At 30.6% G+C, this 18,924-nt stretch overlaps 3 protein-coding genes and 1 pseudogene across 3 annotated transcripts; 3 read left to right on the top strand and 1 right to left on the bottom strand.

The window, feature by feature from the left end:
• Window positions 1-1,459: 1,459 nt before the first annotated feature.
• Window positions 1,460-2,611, bottom strand: LOC108478305 (hevamine-A-like). Its single transcript, XM_017780751.2, has one exon. It carries the CDS (start codon window positions 2,460-2,462, stop codon window positions 1,563-1,565), a length of 900 nt encoding a protein of 299 aa, XP_017636240.1. The 5' UTR covers window positions 2,463-2,611; the 3' UTR covers window positions 1,460-1,562.
• A 5,889-nt stretch (window positions 2,612-8,500) lies between these two features.
• Window positions 8,501-9,646, top strand: LOC108479088 (putative pectate lyase 2). Its single transcript, XM_017781506.1, has 2 exons — window positions 8,501-9,198; window positions 9,292-9,646. Exons 1-2 carry the CDS (start codon window positions 8,501-8,503, stop codon window positions 9,644-9,646), a joined length of 1,053 nt encoding a protein of 350 aa, XP_017636995.1.
• Window positions 9,647-11,974: 2,328 nt separating this feature from the next.
• On the top strand, window positions 11,975-13,120 carry LOC108479087 (putative pectate lyase 2). The gene is made up of 2 exons (XM_017781505.1): window positions 11,975-12,672; window positions 12,766-13,120. Exons 1-2 carry the CDS (start codon window positions 11,975-11,977, stop codon window positions 13,118-13,120), a joined length of 1,053 nt encoding a protein of 350 aa, XP_017636994.1.
• Window positions 13,121-13,712: 592 nt separating this feature from the next.
• Window positions 13,713-18,924, top strand: LOC108477583 (probable pectate lyase 4; annotated as a pseudogene).

Raw genomic sequence — 18,924 nt, 5'->3', positions numbered from 1 at the left:
ATTTTAAACGCTCGAGATATTAGATATGTAAAAGTCATGTTGAAATCTTAGCTTCTACCAAAGCGGGTCATGTGGGATATGGAATTTTTACGAGTTTACACTTTCCCAAAGATATTATTGGCAATTGTCAAATAAACATACGTCATCGCATTGGGGTTTGGATGATTGAATCATTGCAGACAACATAATTTCTGAGAAAAACCAGATCATATATATAGATGAAAAATTGAATTTGCATATCTGTTATGCAAATTATTACAAGAAAGTGTATATATTACGTGGAAAAAAAAGTTAAATTTATTGATATTTTGAATTTATAAATTTCACCCAAAATCACTTACTTTTATCTTATTCTCACTTTAAAAATAAATTGTATACTCAAATAAAAATGACTATTTTGTTTCAAGAAGAAAGTTTTATTTAAAACTTCAGGTTAAAAAGAAATTTTGGTTTCTTTCAATTTTGATATTAATTTGGTTATAGCTTAATAAATTTAGCCTAACATTGACATATGTTGTCAATATTTACACAAATTATATGAAGATTGAGGCTAAACTTATTTATACTAATTAAAATTATGTACAATTGATGAAAATATTAATTTTATGAATAATTATTTTAATTACCTACTTTTAAAATTGACAGGAATTAAATTAGTATGATATTTAATAAACATCAATTTACTGAAATTGAAAGAGAACATAAAGGGTTTTTTTACCAAAACCTTATATATACATCTCACCAAGATTTCTGAGTCTTTATGGATAGACTTCTCCACGGTTGAATTAGACCGCAATTCAAGACTTTTTGCCAGCCCATACTCAGTTTTGGGCCAAGTTAAGCCCGGTCTGTAAATCTAAATTGCTATTCATTAAAAAAAAAACTATGGATTTATAACTAATTTTTAAAAAATATTCGTGTATTTTTTATAACTAATTTTTAAAGAACTATTATTACATAATAATTCGACTTGATTGTACGAGTTTTCATGGATTGGGCTAGATTTAGACATAAGAAAATTTTTTAGGTTTGACTCACCTGACCCAAATAATCTATTTCACCATTTGGAAAATAAGAAAATATTTAAAATATAATATTTATTTGATTAACTAACATTAAGAAATTTTAACTCCACAAGTGATATTAAGATTTTATCACATGTCTTATAATTTCTTTTTATTTTTAAACCGTGCTTGTGACTCAAAAATTTTCTAAACAAGATATTTATCCAATTAATTATCATTCAAAATATATAATTTTATATTAATATTAATATAATTAAATTTAAATCAAAATATTTTATAAATTATCTAATTTAAATATGGGCCGGACGGCATCTAACCTAAGGCCCAATTTAAAAGGTTGTTTTACTTCTTGTTTAAGGCCTAATCCTGAATAGAATAATGAATGACAAACAACATTAACACCAAATGAAACTGGTTCATGCTAAATTCCTTAATTATTTATGTAATAATCTTATTATCTCTTAGTTTTATCTTATTATTTTATAGAAGACCAAGTTAAGCCTAGGCCTTTTTAAGAGAGTACAACAAGGACTTCACTCACACACTAGTTACAACGGAGTTACTATAACCATTTTTATCATCAAAGAACTTAGACCAAAGCATAATCCCACCATACTTGGATGACCTCTTGATAACAGGAAGAATCTGAGAAGTCAACACATTAGGTGGAATATACCCACTACCGGCCGCCGCTGGTGCCGCCGGTAACCCTAAAAATATATTCCCTGCTTTTATAGATGAAGTCCACTGGTTCCATGAGTTGACAAGGTTGTTTATGTTCCCCGATGTGTATTGGCATGGTGGATTGTTATAGAACTGAACCCAAACGTAGTCAAAGAGACCTGTATTAAGGGCAGTCCCTAAGAAACTATCGGGAAATGGACACTGTGGAGCTGCTGTTAAATACACCTTTCGTCCATTATTACTGTAAGCTGATAGATAACGAGCAAGGTCATCCCAGTATCGAGTTGACCCGAGCTCTATATCAAAATCAATACCGTCCAACACAGCGTTGCCGAGAGGACGGGAACGTGAATTGCCACCCAAGAAATTGTTCCATAGATAATCAGCTACGTTCTTAGCGTCTGCTTTAGAAGCTAAAGAGTAGCTTCCGACGCCGCCTCCGATAGAGAGCATGACCTTGATTCCTCGTCTTTGACAATTTCTTATGCCTCGGCTGACGGTAGTGCAACCGTTGGAAGCTGGGTTACAGTGACCGGCCAAGTTTATTTCAGGGGTACGACCATTGCCGAACTTGTTAAGGAAAGCTATGTTAACGTAAGCATATCTTCCCGTGGCACAGGTTGCGGTTAGGGTGCCCTCGTTGCCGTTTTGGCCCCAATAAATGGCGATGCCACCAGCATGGGAAGTTTCAATCAGTGCTGAAACTAAAACGAGTAAGAAGAACATTGGTTTGGGCTGAAATTTTCTTATCATTTTTGCTGTGCTTCTAAATGTGCTAATAAGCTTGAGCTTTATAGAGACTTAAAAGGCAGCTCCATCCAATAGAATCAAAGTCTTCTCTAAGCCAAAAAGAAAAACAAATCTCTGCAAAAATGGAATAAACAATAGCATAATTTTATGCATCTGTATTATTTTATGCATTTTATCATGATATTTAAATATATTAATGGTTTTTTTTTTTTATAGATTCTATGTTATTGGTACCATATTCGTTTTATTATTTTATTTTATAACATAGTTTACTTATTTTTTTATTATATAGACGACAAATCTAGCATGGAGTAGAAAAAGAAATTTGACCAAAAAGCCTAACCAATTTCTGTTTAAAGTAAGCTTAGCTTGTGGGGTTGAAGCTGATTTAGCTGACTACTTTTTTGGGTTTTATACTTGTATTGCTTTCATGGAATTCTTTTTTAAATTTATAAATTAATAATTTTGAAGTAAGTAATTTTAATTTCTTAAAAGAAAGATATAATATAATTAAAATTATGATGGAAAAATAGGATAGTGAAAATCTGTTTTGAAAATCTCCATTCTTCTAATATTTTTTATTTTTTATGCTAGATCAATATTATTATCATGAATTTCAGTATTTTAATCTTAAAAAAAATTTAAATTAACATCGTAAAATTTAAGATAAAATTATTGATGTGATATAGAATTATTAAAATAAATAATACCCATATTTCATTCAACGGTATATAGAAGTTAAGAATCTTATTAAAATTGTAAGAAAGACCGCTTAAGCAACAAATACCCTGAAAACGAAAGAACTTAAACTTATGGTTATTGATACGCAAACCATGACATTGCAGTATAATCTTTCCTGTTCCATCTCGATGGTATACCTTGAAATGGATTGGTTATCAAGACACCTTCTCTTTTAAAATAAAGGGGTTCTCAACTCTCTCCGATCTGTTCACCAATTTTTTTAGGGGTACCCATACTATGATTATTCTAATTTTTTTTACAGTTCCTACTTTCTGGGTTAATCAATTTAAATCAATCATCACAACTTTAACATTTTGTAATTATTGTTAAGTGTGGTTTTTATTCTTTTTATGATATATGAAGATCTATTATTTCGAAATTCGTTATTTTTTTTTCTGTCATATTTAGAAATTGAAATCTAAATAACGTATCAGCTCGTTAAAACGAGCTAAAGTCTTAACTCATAAAATAATATGACCAAGACTTGTTGATAAGCTTACGAAAAAGTTACTAAAGTTAATGCTCCACTATTTATTTATTTTTTCATTCATCTTTTAAGATTATTGACTTACAGAGTCAACAAAATTAGTTAGTCAAGTCAATGGCCAATATGAATATGTAGAAGTGGAGATTATTTAATTATAAAATTTTAAATTATTTGAGGTTTTGGAAAAAAATGTTTGAAGAACTATAAAAGATTTAAATTATCGATTTTTACCAGAATGTGTAATATTTTCCCCAGAAAATTATCATTACAACCCCACTAACAAGATATTTAGATGGATAAGTACTAAGTTAGCCTCTTACCTTTTTAAGGTTTTTCTTAAAGATTATAATTATAAGTAGAATTGTTATTATAAATATAAATAATATACATATGAATTAGATTGTTCGTCGCTAAATTGGGATTCAAATTGGTTGAAGCGAAAATTATCACAGCAGTAGTATTGGTAAATGAGTTTTCATCCCTAAGAATGAAATATCTCCAGCCGATACAAAATGACCTTTCACGTTCTCTATAAAAGTTTATTTTGCCATAATTATAAACAAAATTCATGGTTAAACATTTGAAAATATTGGAGGAAAATTCTCTAACCAAAATTGCTTAAATAATTACAAAATTTTCTATAAAAGTCTGTTTTGCGACGATGACTATAAACAAAAGTCATTTGTGTTCTCGATAAAAGTCCGTTTTCCATTGACTATAAACAAACATCAAGGTTAAACATTTGCAATGGTGATTCAATTAATATTACATTTTGGGTTTAACTGTATATCACATATATGATGAAATACTGAAGGAAAATTCTGAAACTATTGTTGTTACGGTCACATCAGCGGCTGTCAAACAATTTAGAGTTTAGAATTTAGAAATGTAACAAAGTCATAAATAAAGTAAAAAATTGTTTTGAAGGACGAAATAAAATTAAAGAGACGAAAGCTTTTTGTTTCTTCTTTTGAGGAACCCACATTATTAAGCAAAACTTCTTATTTGAAACTAAATTGAGTACCAAACAACATAACACCGAAGGTAACTCGTTCATGCTCAATTATTTGTTTACTTCTTTAATTCATTATCAAAATCACTTCCATCCAAGCTCTCTATTCATTCATAGAAATGCTCAATAATTTTAATATAATAAATTTCAATTTTCTAATTTTCTTTTCATGCTTTAAAAAACATATCTAATAGAAGTCCGTGTATTAAAAGTTAAATTATATTTTATTCTTTATATTAAAAATAAATTAGTCTTTTATGTTAGATCAAATAACAAACTAATCATTTCATTAAAATTTTTATCAATTTCTACCATGTAGCATGCCATGTATTATTGTTTGGTTATTTCGTCATCTATGCTAACTTTATAACAACACAAATGGATAATTGTTTTGACAAAAAAACCGATTTATTATTTAATTTAACATACAAAGATTAATTTATTTATTTTGTGAATAAAAAAATATAATTTGATATCCACATCAATATATTCAACTCAGAATATTTGTGTTGAGAAGAGCTTCGAATCCGGTAATTAATGGAAAATAATGGAACGAAAATCAATTCTATTATTATTGTACATTTAATTTTTACAAGAATGAGGCTCCAACTTAGACCGCCTGAACTCAAACTTAGCAAAATTTTAGTCAATTAAATTAAATGCTCCAAATTTCTCCACCCTCTTCCTATATCATACTCGTATGTTTAAGCCAGCTTGTTTGATTATCGACATCAGGAGCGAAGTCAGAAAATTTTTTTAAGGGGGTCGGATGAAATTTTAATTTTTTATAGTTTATATTTTTATAATTCGTAAAGGATTAAATTAAATTTTTATAATTTTAGGGGAGGCCAAATTGTAATTTTACCTCTATTAATTTAAAATTTTTAAAAAATTTCAAAAATGTAAAATGAAAATTTTCATTTTAAGGGGGCGGGGCCCATGCCAACACCCCTCTGGATACGCCTCTGCCCCTGATCGACATACATAGTCAATGAAAACAGTCGGTCAAGTCAATGGACATAACCATTATGCACAATCAGAAGTAGAGATTATTAACAGTCGGTCAAGTCAATGGACATAACCATTATGCACAACCAGAATTAAAATCTTTAAGTATTAAAAACTTTTGAATACTTTTTTCAAATGGGTTTTTTTGGTGTATTTTTTTAAAAAATATTTGTTGGTAAATTATTGAGAGGAAATTTAACATAGGGACGAAAATAATTTTAAGAAATTGAAATTAAATTAAAAATATAATTACACTATTTTAATATCTATATCATTATTGTAAAAATGTTGAACTTAAATTGCATTCCTCTCTTCTTCTTCTTCTTCTTCTTTTTTAATTTCTATTTTTCAATAAGTAATTTAGATATTTTATTGATTAAAATTTTGAATTATTATTATATAAATTAGTAAAATTTCTTAATAATCACCGATCTTCTAGAAATTCATTTGACAAAGTAGCATACGTATATGTACGACCCCAAAATTAGTCAGTGTTTCCAGTTGGTACTGATTACCAACTTAAGTAAAATGAGACTTTAAGAAACAAGCTTCGTTTAATAACTTCATTGCACGAATAATTAAAATACAAACTGGTGTAAAAAATAATATAATTATGAAATAAATATGATTTTACTAAATTTTACATAAAATTAAAACACAAACATTGAAAATATATTTTTTATTTCACAAAGTAACATTAAAAATGGTCATGTGCCTTATTATTATTATTATTATTATTATTATTATTATTATTATTTTACTATACCTCTATAGGCATTTATCATCCCTTACCATTATTTATACAGTTTAAAAATTTCATTGACAATGTATCAAATATTTTTAAAACTAATTAATAATATGTAATCATTTTAAAGAGATTTAAAACATTTCAAATCCTTAGGAAAAAAAAACATGAAAACTACATAAAATAAATTAGCACAATATGAAAATGTGAATGTGTGAAACATATCTAAAATCCTTACTTTTGTTTCGACAAAAAAGTTACTCATTTTCTCTTTTCTAACTTAAGTATCGAAGAGTATCCCAAAATACAAGCTCTGACACTTCTTAATGACCCATTTTATTTTGCAGATCATTCTCCTCTCAGCCCAAAACCATTCTAAAGTGATTGAAACAAATGTTCTAATTAGTTTCGTCTCATAAATCAAGTGACATTACTTTAACTAGAAAATGAAATAGAAAAATGGTTAAATAATGGGTTTGGGTGAGTTTGAGTCTGACAATTTTCAAAATTGAATAATTTTGAATTTGGATTACCTTAAGCTCAAATTAGGCTTAGATATTTTCAGATTAGGATTAACTATAGAGCTTGGATATTCTCATATTTTGAATAATTTGAGGTTTGAGTTTTTTTCGACTTGGATCATTTTAGATTTGGATTTTTTGAGTTTAAATTATTTCGAATTTAAATCGAATTGGTTATGTGTGCTTAAAAAATTCAAATAATTTTAAAGATTTATAGTCATAAATATTTATAATTAATTACTCTTTTGCCTTAAATTTGAATATTTTTCAATTTTGGATCAAATCTTTCTAGGGTTATGAACAAATCCATCTTAAGCTAAAATATTTATTATATAATTATTAAGACTTTTTATTAATGTTAGATTAAAATATAGTGTTAATTTCTATGCAATAATTAAGTTTGAGATTTAATTTATAAATTGTTAAAAATTAATTTTTTTCAACTTCAAAATTCTAATAAAATTGTTGATGTTATTAGTAATTATTATTTTCCGTCGAAATTTATTATCAATACACTCATTTAATCGTAGAACTCAAAAGCAAATCGTTACAAATTTACTAAAACATTTGTTATAGAATGGAAATTTAATGGTATCAACTATTATATTAAAAATTTTAAAATAAATAAAAACAAAAAAAACGTATTTTTAACTTTTAAGTACAAAATTAAATGTCAAACATGGCTACATATTTTTATTTTAGTAACAAAATAACCTCCGGCGTTGCCTTCTTTTCCTTTGTAAGTAGGGTGTAATCTAATACAGTCGAAATTGAATATTGAAAAGTTGAAGTTTAAGATTAATCTGAAATTGGGTATTTGATACTTAACTCGCATTTGATTATATATTTATTTTTAAGTTTGAGCTTGAGCCAAGGGAGAATCGGAAATATCGTAACGTAATACTTTAATACTTTAGCTCAATAATTTTTATATTAATTATGTTTATATGTATTCAAATTTGAGGTTAGCTCAATAATTAAGCTTAAGGATAATAATATATATATTAAAGGCAATAATAAAATTTATTAATATATATAAAATGAAAAGTTTGCAAACCATTTGAGTTTAGTATTACAAAGCTCGAATTCAATTCGATTAATAGCTGAAGCTATTCGAGCTTGAACACGGCTCGATAATTATTAAATTGAATTCAAAAATAAAATTAATCGAACTCGAATAGCTTACGAGTATAAGTATCATATTAATACACCGAAAAAGAAAAACATACCAACAGTTTTTTGTCTCAACAAAAATGAAGTTGGTTCCCAACAAAGTTTATGAAACCTTTATTATAGTTCCCTCTACCACTACTCCATAACCGCACTGAACAAATTTTTAACTCTTAAAATTTGGTAATTTTTTTGCTGTATAAATCCATCAATAATCTCTCTTTATTCTCTCATCTTCCACACAAGGAAAAAAAAAGTACAACAATGGCTACAACATTATCATGGTACTTCACATTGGCCATTTTCATGGTCATTCTAATGGCAAGTCCTAGTTCGAGTTTGGCTAATATGGCTAATATGAATGTAATCGATAAATGTTGGAGAGGGAACCCTCTTTGGCGGAGTGAACGACAACAATTGGCCAAATGCTCTGTCGGTTTTGCCGGCAAAATGATCAACAACATTGGCAAAGACGTCGTGAAGTACAAGGTTACCGATCCTTCCGACGACCCTTTGAGTCCTAAATCAGGGACCCTTCGTTACGGAACCACAATGATCAAAGGAAAAGTATGGATCACATTCAAAAACAGCATGACCATCACACTCCAAAGACCACTTCTCTTAAGTAGCTTCACTGCTATCGACGGTCGTGGCGTCGACGTCCACATAACAGGCGCTGGGTGCCTGTTGGTGTACCAAGCGATTGATATAATCATCCACGGGCTTCGCATCCACCATTGCAAGGCCCAACCACCTAGCACCGTCATGGGTCCAAATGCAAAGGTGATCCCTTTAGGCCAAATGGACGGAGATGCTATAAGATTGGTCACCGCAAGAAAAGTGTGGATCGATCATAATACGTTGTATGAGTGCCAAGATGGCCTCTTAGATGTCACTCGCGGTTCCACCGACATCACCGTCTCAAACAACTGGTTCAGGAACCAAGACAAAGTTATGCTCCTCGGACATGATGATGGTCATTTGAGAGACAAAAACATGAAGGTTACTGTCATTTTCAACCATTTCGGACCTAACTGCAACCAAAGAATGCCAAGGTAAATAATGATGATGGATCGATGAGCTTCATGTTTTTTAATGCATATTTACATAAATTATCTGAAATTGTTATATATTAAATTTCATTGCAGAGTCCGCCATGGATATGCACACGTAGCAAACAATTTCTACCAAGGGTGGGAACAATACGCCATCGGTGGTAGCATGAGCCCCAGCATCAAGAGTGAAGCAAATTTTTTCGTCGCTCCGAATGATGCTGGAAACAAAGAGGTCACTTGGAGAAAAGGGGAGAAAGGTTTATGGAAATTTTATTCAGTTGGGGATGCTTTCAAAAACGGAGCATCTTTTAGTAAGCAAACAGGTGTAGGTGGGGCAAAACCTAATTATGACCAGGAACAATATTTTAAGGTTGAAATTGCCGGGTCTGTTAAAGAATTGACAAGTGAATCTGGTGTTTTACGATGCTCCAGGAGTTTAACATGCTAAAAGTTGTTGTCGGTTTAAGATCCAATATTTGAGTCTTGATCTTAATACCTTCTTTAAATTGCAATGTAAATTTTAATTAAAAAAATTACTAAAAAGCCTATATGAGAAGAAAAAAATTAATAATTACTTCGAACCGATTATTTGACTCAAATTAACAAAGAGATGCTTCGCTTATATTTCATTTTACGTAAAAACAATTACAAGATGGATATTTATACAAGAGAAAGGGGAATATTACTATTCTAGATATAAACTTTTATTCTACAATAGATAATGTACCAAAAAAAGGTTGGTAGAAGATTGGGTTTGGGCGGGCTTGAATCTAGTTATTTTTTATTTTGGATATTTTGGATTTCGGTTTGTAAATTTGTAATGTTTAAAGTTATATAACAATAATTTTAACAATCCACCCATTTTAATGGAAAAATCAAATTCAATGAGGATTTGGTTCATCATACATGCACACGTCACGGGCATCCTGCTTTTTTATGTTATCTGGACTTGTATGTAATTATTGAGAGTGAAGATATTATACATAATGTGACTATTCCACCAAAAAGTTTTCTTTTAGTTCAAAACGATCAATATGTAGAATCAGAACAAGTGATTGCTGAGATTCGCGCGGGAACATACACTTTAAATTTGAAAGAGAGGGTTCGAATAAATATTTATTCGTTAAATGAAAACTTTCAAATAGTTTAATGACCATTTTGTAACATTTTGAAGTTAAGTGACCATAATATAAACTTACTAACAGTTTAGTGACCTTGAGTGTAATTCATCCAAAAACATTTTGTCAAAAAAAATTTAATTATGTTACTACTCCTTATACTATGCATAAGTTACAAATCTAGTCCTTATATTTTAATTTGGGCAGTTTTAATTCTCTACTTTTTTGAATTTTAAAATTTTAGTCATGGCACAAACGGTAACATTTAAATCCATTAGTTCTAATTTTGCCATTAGTCTCGTACTACGTGTAAGTTATAGATTTATCTTTATTATCCAATTTAATTTTTTTTAGTCTCTATACGTTTTGAATTATTAAATTTCAATCTTGATTCAATTGGTAGCTGTTAGATCCATTAACTAAAATAATGTGACATTTTTGTGAGTATTATGTAAAAATAGTGAGTTGACATAACATTACACATGTAAAATATATTAATCGCGTAAAATTTCTAAAATAGCAAAATATTACATAACAAATCAATGTACTTAATCAATCTCAGTTATTACTTAATCAATGTTTACACATGTGAAAGTTAAGACCAAATCAATCTCAGTTATTACATAATTATTAAGGCTGATTTATTAATTTTCAATAAAAAGTATACCAGCAATATCTATACCGTAACAAAGTTTGAGATTTTTTAATCGTTGATACTTATAGTACTTAAGATTTTCTGTCAAAATTTACCATCAATGAACTAAGTTAATCATACCAACAGAGAATGGAATAACCCATAGCACACCCTTTCTTAAGTACAAAGAAAAGAACATTTTGTAAAATAAAAAAAATCAATTTTTTATTATTCTATGTATTATGTTTAAGGTACAAATTTAGTTAATATATTTAATTAGGTCAATTTGAATTTGAAATGTTGAAAGAAATGATAACATTTAAATCCATTAGGCTTAATATTATTATTCGTCTCATAATATGTGTGAGTTATAGATTTATCTAATTTAATCCTTTTTAGTCTTTATATTTTATGGATTTTTAAATTTCAATCATGATTCAAACAGTGAGTCGTTAAGTCCATTTGTAACATGCTTATGAGTATTATGTGAAACTAACAATTTGATATGACATTATACTTATGATAATCCATTTGTCATATAAAATTTTAGAAATAGCAAAATATAACTTAATGAATGTAATGTCTACCATTTAGTTCATAATTGAAATTTCAAAATTCTAAAATCACATGACCTAATTGACCACATTAGAATACACTGAGTATAAGAATTAAATATGCAACTTATATATAGTACGATGACCACTGGTAAAATTTCACTAGAAATAAACAAATGAATACTTTTTTGTCTCAACAAAAAAGTAGTTACTAACAAAGCAGCCCAAACGATTGGCATTAGATAAAAACAACAATAACATTCACCTCGTAACATTATGAACAAAATTTTTAACTCTCAAATTTGGCAAAATTTTTGGCTGTATAAATCCATAAATAATCTCTTCTCATTCTCCCATATTCCAAACAAGAAAAAAAGAGTTGAACAATGGCTGCAACATTTTCACGATGCTTCACTTTGGCCCTTTTCATGGTCACTCTAATGGTAAGTCCTAGTTCAAGTTTGGCTAATATGAATGTAATCGATAAATGTTGGAGAGGGAACCCTCTTTGGCGGAGTGAACGACAACAATTGGCCAAATGCTCTGTCGGTTTTGCCGGCAAAATGATCAACAATATTGGCAAAGACATCGAGAAGTACAAGGTTACCGATCTTTTCGACGACCCTTTGAGTCCTAAATCAGGGACCCTTTGTTACGGAACCACAATGATCAAAGGAAAAGTATGGATCACATTCAAAAACAACATGACCATCACACTCCAAAGACCACTTCTCTTAAGTAGCTTTACCGCCATCGACGGTCGTGGCATCGACGTCCACATAACTGGAGCCGGGTGCCTGTTGGTGTACCAAGCGGCCGATATAATCATCCACGGGCTTCGCATCCACCATTGCAAGGCCCAACCACCTAGCATTGTGATGGGTCCAAACGCAAAGGTGATCCCCTTAGGCCGAATGGACGGAGACGCTATAAGATTAGTCACTGCGAGAAAAGTGTGGATCGATCATAACACATTGTATGAGTGTCAAGATGGTCTCCTCGATGTCACTCGCGGTTCCACCAATGTCACCGTGTCGAACAACTGGTTTAGGAACCAAGATAAAGTCATGCTCCTCGGACACGATGACGGTCATTTAAGAGACAAAAACATGATGGTCACCGTCATTTTCAACCATTTCGGACCTAATTGCAACCAAAGAATGCCAAGGTAAATAATAATTATGGATCCATGAGCTCCATGTTTTTTAATGCATATTTGCTTGAATTATTTGAAAATGTTATATATTAAATTACATTGCAGAGTTCGTCATGGATATGCACACGTAGCAAACAATTTTTACCAAGGATGGGAGCAATACGCCATCGGTGGAAGCATGAGCCCCAGTATCAAGAGCGAAGCCAATTTTTTCGTCGCTCCAAATGATGTTGAAAATAAAGAGGTAACGTGGAGAAAAGGAGAGAAAGGTTTATGGAAATTTTATTCGGTAGGGGATGTATTAAAAAATGGAGCATCTTTCAACAAGCAAACTGGTGTAGGTGGGGCGAAGCCTAACTATAGCCAAGAACAGAATTTTAAGGTTGTCAATGCTAAGTTTGTTAAAGAATTGACAAGTGAATCTGGTGTTTTACAATGCTCTAGGAGTTTAATATGCTAAAAGCTGTCTATGTTGGTATCTCAATATCCAAGATTTGAATTCTAATATTAACACCTTTGCTCAAAATTGTAATGTGAATGCTTACTTATATTATGTTTGGTATAAGAGAAAGGAATGTTATTAACAATACGACAAATTTTAGCTAATAAATTAGCAAAAAAAAAGAAAGAAAGTAAAGGCCATTCAATTTTGCATATTTATCAATAATTTTTCAATTTTGTAAAGTAAAAAATCAAATTATATCAAATTAAAATAGGATTGATTTCTCAAATTTAGTAAAATAAAATGATGAAATTCAATATTAGACCTAAAATAATATAGTTTATATGCCACAAACCTAATAGAAAAGCTTTTGGCAGAGCATTGCCTCATTAAATTTTTGTTAGACATTCTCCTATATTCCAAACAAGAAAAAAAGAGTTGAACAATGGCTACAACATTTTCACGGTGCTTCACTTTGGCCTTTTTCATGGTCACTTTAATGGCAAGTCTTAGTTCGAGTTTGGCTAATATGAATGTAATCTATAAATGGTAGAGAGGGAACCCTCTTTGGTGGAGTCAATGACAACAATTGGCCAAATGCTCCGTCAATTTTGCTGGAAAAATAATCAACAACATTGGCAAAAACGTCGTAAAGTACAAGGATACTGATCCTTCCGACAACCCCTTTGAGTCCTAAATTAGGGACCCTTCATTGTGGAACCACAATGATCAAAGGAAAAGTATGGATCACAATAAAAAACAACATGACCATTACACTCTAAAGACCACTTCTTTTAAGCAGCTTCACTGCCATCGACAGTCGTGGCGTCGATGTCCACATAACTGGCGCTGGGTGCCTCTTAGTGTACCAAGTGACCGATACAGTCATCCATGGGTTTCTCATCCACCATTGCAAGGCCCAACCACCTAGTACCGTCATGGGTCCAAATGCAAAGATGGTCCCTTTAGGCTGAATGGACGGAGACGCTATAAGATTGGTCACCGCAAGAAAAGTGTGGATTGATCATAACACATTGTACGAGTGCCAAGATAGCCTCCTAAATGTCACTCGCAGTTCCACCGATGTCACCGTGTCGAATAATTGGTTTAAGAACCAAGACAAAGCTATGCTCCTCGGACACGATGATGGTTATTTGAGAGATAAAAACTGTAACACCCCTTACCCGTACCCGAGACCTAGATAGGGTACAAGGCATTACCAAACAAACATACAAACATCCAACTAAAATACAAGCTATAAAATTTCATTTTTATTTCGAAACAATTATTCACATGCACATGGTCCCTTATTTGGGTTAACGAAGCCCAAATCATACTTTAGAAAGGTTTCGAGACTAAATTGAGAACTTTGGAAAGTTCTGAGAAAACATAGAAAATTTTATCATAAAACAGAGTCACACGCCTGTGTGCCTTTGACATTCCCGTGTCGTCAGTCCATGTAACTCTCTATTTATGACGTCAACACACAAATTGAACCGCACGGCCAGGCTACACGCCCATGTCTCTAAACCGTGTCCCTCACTCAATTCACCCATCAATTGAACTAATTTTTCCCAATTAACACTTTATTTTATCATTATAAACTATTTCACAACTTTTGATATTCTGAATTTCAACACCAACCTCTAATTCACAACTTTTTCACAATTAGGTCCTAAATACCATTTTCTATCAAAATTACTTAATAAAACAACCTTAATATGAAATTAGAACTTCAATTTCATTATAATTCATCATAAACTTCCATTACTCAGCTAGGGTAACTCCCAATTTCACCCACCAAATCCAAAACTAATGAATTCTATAAGTGGACCTAATTGTAAAAGTTATAAAAACATAAAAATTATCAAGAAAAAGCAACAATTAAACTCACATGATGTAAAAATATGAAGAAAAAAATTTCTCCAGACCTCCTATGGTGTTTTGTCTGAGAAAATATGAAGAGATCTCTAGATTTTTCAATTTTGTCTTTATTTTGTATGTTAAAATTGTAAAATTTCCAATTTTGCCCTTATTTCCCTTATTTTTCTGCTGATTTTCTTGCCCTTCCCGTCCAACCTATTCACGTTTAGGCTTAATTTCCCTTTAAATCCTCTTTCTTTTAACACTTGAGCTATTTAATCCTTCTAGCAAATTTTGCATTTGTTACAATTTAGTTCTTTTTATTTAATTGACTACCCAAACGTTAAAATTTCTCAACCAAACTTTAATACTAACTTATTGACACTCAATAAATATTTCTAAAAATATTTATGGCTCAATTTTAAATTTGAGGTCTCGATACCTCGTTTTCAACCCGATTTACCTAATTAATTCTTTTAATTCACCAAATTCACCAATTCACAAATTCTTCTAATTTCTCACTTGACTCATAAATATTAAATTACTATCTTGTTCAATCTTACTTGTCGGATTTTGTGATCTCAATTCACCGTTTCCGACACCACTGAAAATTGGACTGTTACAAAAACATGAAGGTCACTGTCATTTTCAACCATTTCGGACCTAACTACAACCAAAGAATGCCAAGGTAAATAATGATGATGGATTGGTGAGCTCTATGTTTTCTAATACATATTTACATGAAGTATCTGAAACTGTTATTTATTGAATTATATTGCAAAGTTCGCCATGGATACGCGCACGTAACGAACAATTTTTACCAAGGGTGGGAGCAATACGCCATCGGTGGAAGCATGAGGCCCAGCATCAAGAGCGAAGCCAATTTTTTCGTTGCTCCGAATGATGTTGGGAACAAAGAGGTAACATGAAGAAAATGGGAGAAAGGTTTATGGAAATTTTATTCAGTAGGGGATGTACTAAAAAATGAAGCATCTTTCAGTAAGCAAACAGGTGTAGGTGGAGCGAAGCCTAACTGTAACCATGATCAAAATTTTAAAGTTGTCGATTCTGGATCTGTTAAGGAATTGACAAGTGAATCTGGTGTTTTACAATGCTCCAAGAGTTTAACATGTTAAAAATCTTTTGTGTTGGTATCTCAAAGTCGAGGACTCGAGTTCTAAAGTTAATACCCCTCCCACTAAATTGTAGTGTAAATACTAATGCTTTGCTTATATTTTGTTTCGTGTAAAAACAGGGTGAATATTTATACAAGAGAAAGGGGATATTATTATCATATATATATATATATATATGTGTGTGTGTGTGTGTGTCTATTTTGACTTTATAAAATCGACAAAGAATTACTCTTATTTTATTTTTTAAAATTGAATTATTGTGCTTTATGTAAATTGATAAGTTAATTTGATTGGATAATAATACTAAATATTAATATTAAATTATTGACTTAAAATGAATAGAAATAATTCATAGGTAAAGTATTAACAAAAATCAACCATTCAAGTTTATATATTTATAAGATGATTGATTTACAATATTTTTATTTTTGAAGGTCAAAGTGCAATTTCATTACATATGTTAATTTATAATTTGACTATTTATAAAGAGACTGAATTGAAATTTTTCTATTTTTGGGACTAAAACTCGTGTTTGCCCCCCGACAAATTCGCTTCCAATTATAATGGCAATGGGAGGTTAAGCTTGAGTAAGTACCAAGGGAGTGTAAGCCGGTAGCTGACCATATGGCTAAGAGGTCTAAGGTTGTTTGATTCGATGCATTCGAGATGGAGTCTGCTTAGTAACGATGCATTGAAATAAGAATTGTAGACTGATACTTGCTTTCTACTAAAAATATATATAATTTTTAAATTTAAAAAATAAAAAAATTTCATTTTTAATTTTTTAATAATGTATTTCAACGGACTCAAACTCATATTTTCATGCATTACCAACAATACTCATATTAATTGAACTATGACTAAATCTATATTTCATTTTAACTTTTAAATATGAAACTAACTCTCAAACTTAGCCACATAATTTTTTTACCTTGACTAATAAATTAACCCTTATAAGTACCCAAAAATGAAAACATTTTTGTAAAAAGAATCTAATATCTTATTATTCTATATATTATGTTTTGATGATTTAGAATTTTGAAATTTAAATCTTGATATAAATAGTAATATTTAAACTCATTAGGTTTAATTTTGCTTTTAGTCTCATACTATGTGTAAGTTATGGATTTAGCCTTAATTATCTAATTTAATCATTTATAGACTCTATACTTTTTGAATTTTGAAATTTCAATCTTGATTTAAACCATAGCCATTAAAACTATTAACTAAAATAATATGGCATTTCTGTGAGTATCACGTGAAAATAGTAAATTAATATGACATTACACATGTGATAATATATTTGTTACATGAGATTTTGGAAATAGTAAATATAACTTAACGAATTCAATGTATCTTATTTAGTTCATGATTGAAATTTCAAAATTCTAAAAGCACATGACCTAAAATTGACCAAATTAGAATACACTTATACGCAAATTATGTATATTACAAGTACTAATAGTAGAATTTCACCAAAAATAAACAAACAATACATTTTTTTGTCTCCATGAAAATGAAGTTAGTTACTAACAAAGTAGCCCAGGCTATTGGTATTCAATAATAACAGCCATAACATTCACCTCGTAACATTATGAACAAATTTTTTAACTCAATTTTGGCAATTTTTTTTGCTGTATAAATCCATCAATAATTTCTCTTTATTCTCCCATCTTCCACTCAAGAAAAAAAAAGTACAACAATAGCTACAACATTATCATGGTGCTTTACATTGGCCCTTTTTATGGTCATTCTAATGGCAAGTCCTAGTTCGAGTTTGGCTAATATGGCTAAAATGAATGTAATTGATAAATGTTAGAGAGGGAACCCTTTTTGGCGGTGTGAACGACAACAATTGGCAAAATGATCAACAACATTGGCAAAGACGTCGTGAAGTACAAGGTTACCGATCCATCCGACGGCCCTTTTAGTCCTAAATCAGGGACCCTTCGTTACGGAACCACAATGATCTGTGAAAAATAAAATAGAATAAAATAAATAAAAATAAAGAACACATAAATTTTACGTGGAAACCCTTTCGGGAAAAAAACCATGGGCAGAGGAGAAGAAAATTCACTATGTCGAAAAATTTTTACTCAAATACAAGAGGAATAGACTATGTCTATTTATAGGCTTGCAAAGCCATATTCTAGTAGGATTGAAACACCTTATTCTAATCAATATAAAATAGATGGAGTTTAATAAGGTTTAAAAACCTTATTCTAAAATAAAATAAAAGAAGTCTAGTTCTATATGGATTTTACTTTTATTTTATTTTCCATCGTATTTTATTTAAATAAGAATTTGGGTCACTTAATTCTAACAATCTCCACCTTGACACAAATTCTCAATGAACAAGTTCTTCATCGCGAACTTTCAATAAACAAGTTCTTCACCTCTTCCAAAAAACCCCTTAAGGGTTTAACTTCAACAATGAACACCAACCAAGTCTAAGCAATGCTCAAACTTGGTTATAGGAAGTGACTTAGTCATCATATCTGCAGGATTCATATTTGTTTGAATTATTTAAAAATGTTATATATTAAATTACATTGTAGAGTTCGTCATGGATATGCACACGTAGCAAACAATTTTTACCAAGGATGGGAGCAATACGCCATCAGTGGAAGCATGAGCCCCAGCATCAAGAGCGAAGCCAATTTTTTCGTCGCTCCGAATGATGTTGGGAACAAAGAGGCAACATGGAGAAAAGGAGAGAAAGGTTTATGGAAATTTTATTCGGTAGGGGATGTATTAAAAAATGGAGCATCTTTCAACAAGCAAACTAGTGTAGGTGGGGCGAAGCCTAACTATAGCCAATAA

The sequence above is a fragment of the Gossypium arboreum genome, chromosome 12 (genome assembly GCF_025698485.1).
Source record: "Gossypium arboreum isolate Shixiya-1 chromosome 12, ASM2569848v2, whole genome shotgun sequence".
Taxonomy (NCBI): domain Eukaryota; kingdom Viridiplantae; phylum Streptophyta; class Magnoliopsida; order Malvales; family Malvaceae; genus Gossypium; species Gossypium arboreum.
The sequence above is the reverse complement of the archived record's forward strand: the minus strand, read 5'-3'. Positions and strand labels throughout refer to the sequence as shown.

What these genes read in the sequence shown, in the direction of transcription:
- LOC108479088 (XM_017781506.1), top strand. Translation starts at nt 8,501, where the DNA reads ATGAATGTAATCGATAAATGTTGGAGAGGGAACCCTCTTTGGCGGAGT. An exon ending in TGCAACCAAAGAATGCCAAG is followed by an intron (nt 9,199 to 9,291) that starts GTAAATAATGAT and finishes ATTTCATTGCAG; the next exon opens with AGTCCGCCATGGATATGCAC.
- LOC108478305 (XM_017780751.2), bottom strand. Translation starts at nt 2,462, where the DNA reads ATGATAAGAAAATTTCAGCCCAAACCAATGTTCTTCTTACTCGTTTTA.
- LOC108479087 (XM_017781505.1), top strand. Translation starts at nt 11,975, where the DNA reads ATGAATGTAATCGATAAATGTTGGAGAGGGAACCCTCTTTGGCGGAGT. An exon ending in TGCAACCAAAGAATGCCAAG is followed by an intron (nt 12,673 to 12,765) that starts GTAAATAATAAT and finishes ATTACATTGCAG; the next exon opens with AGTTCGTCATGGATATGCAC.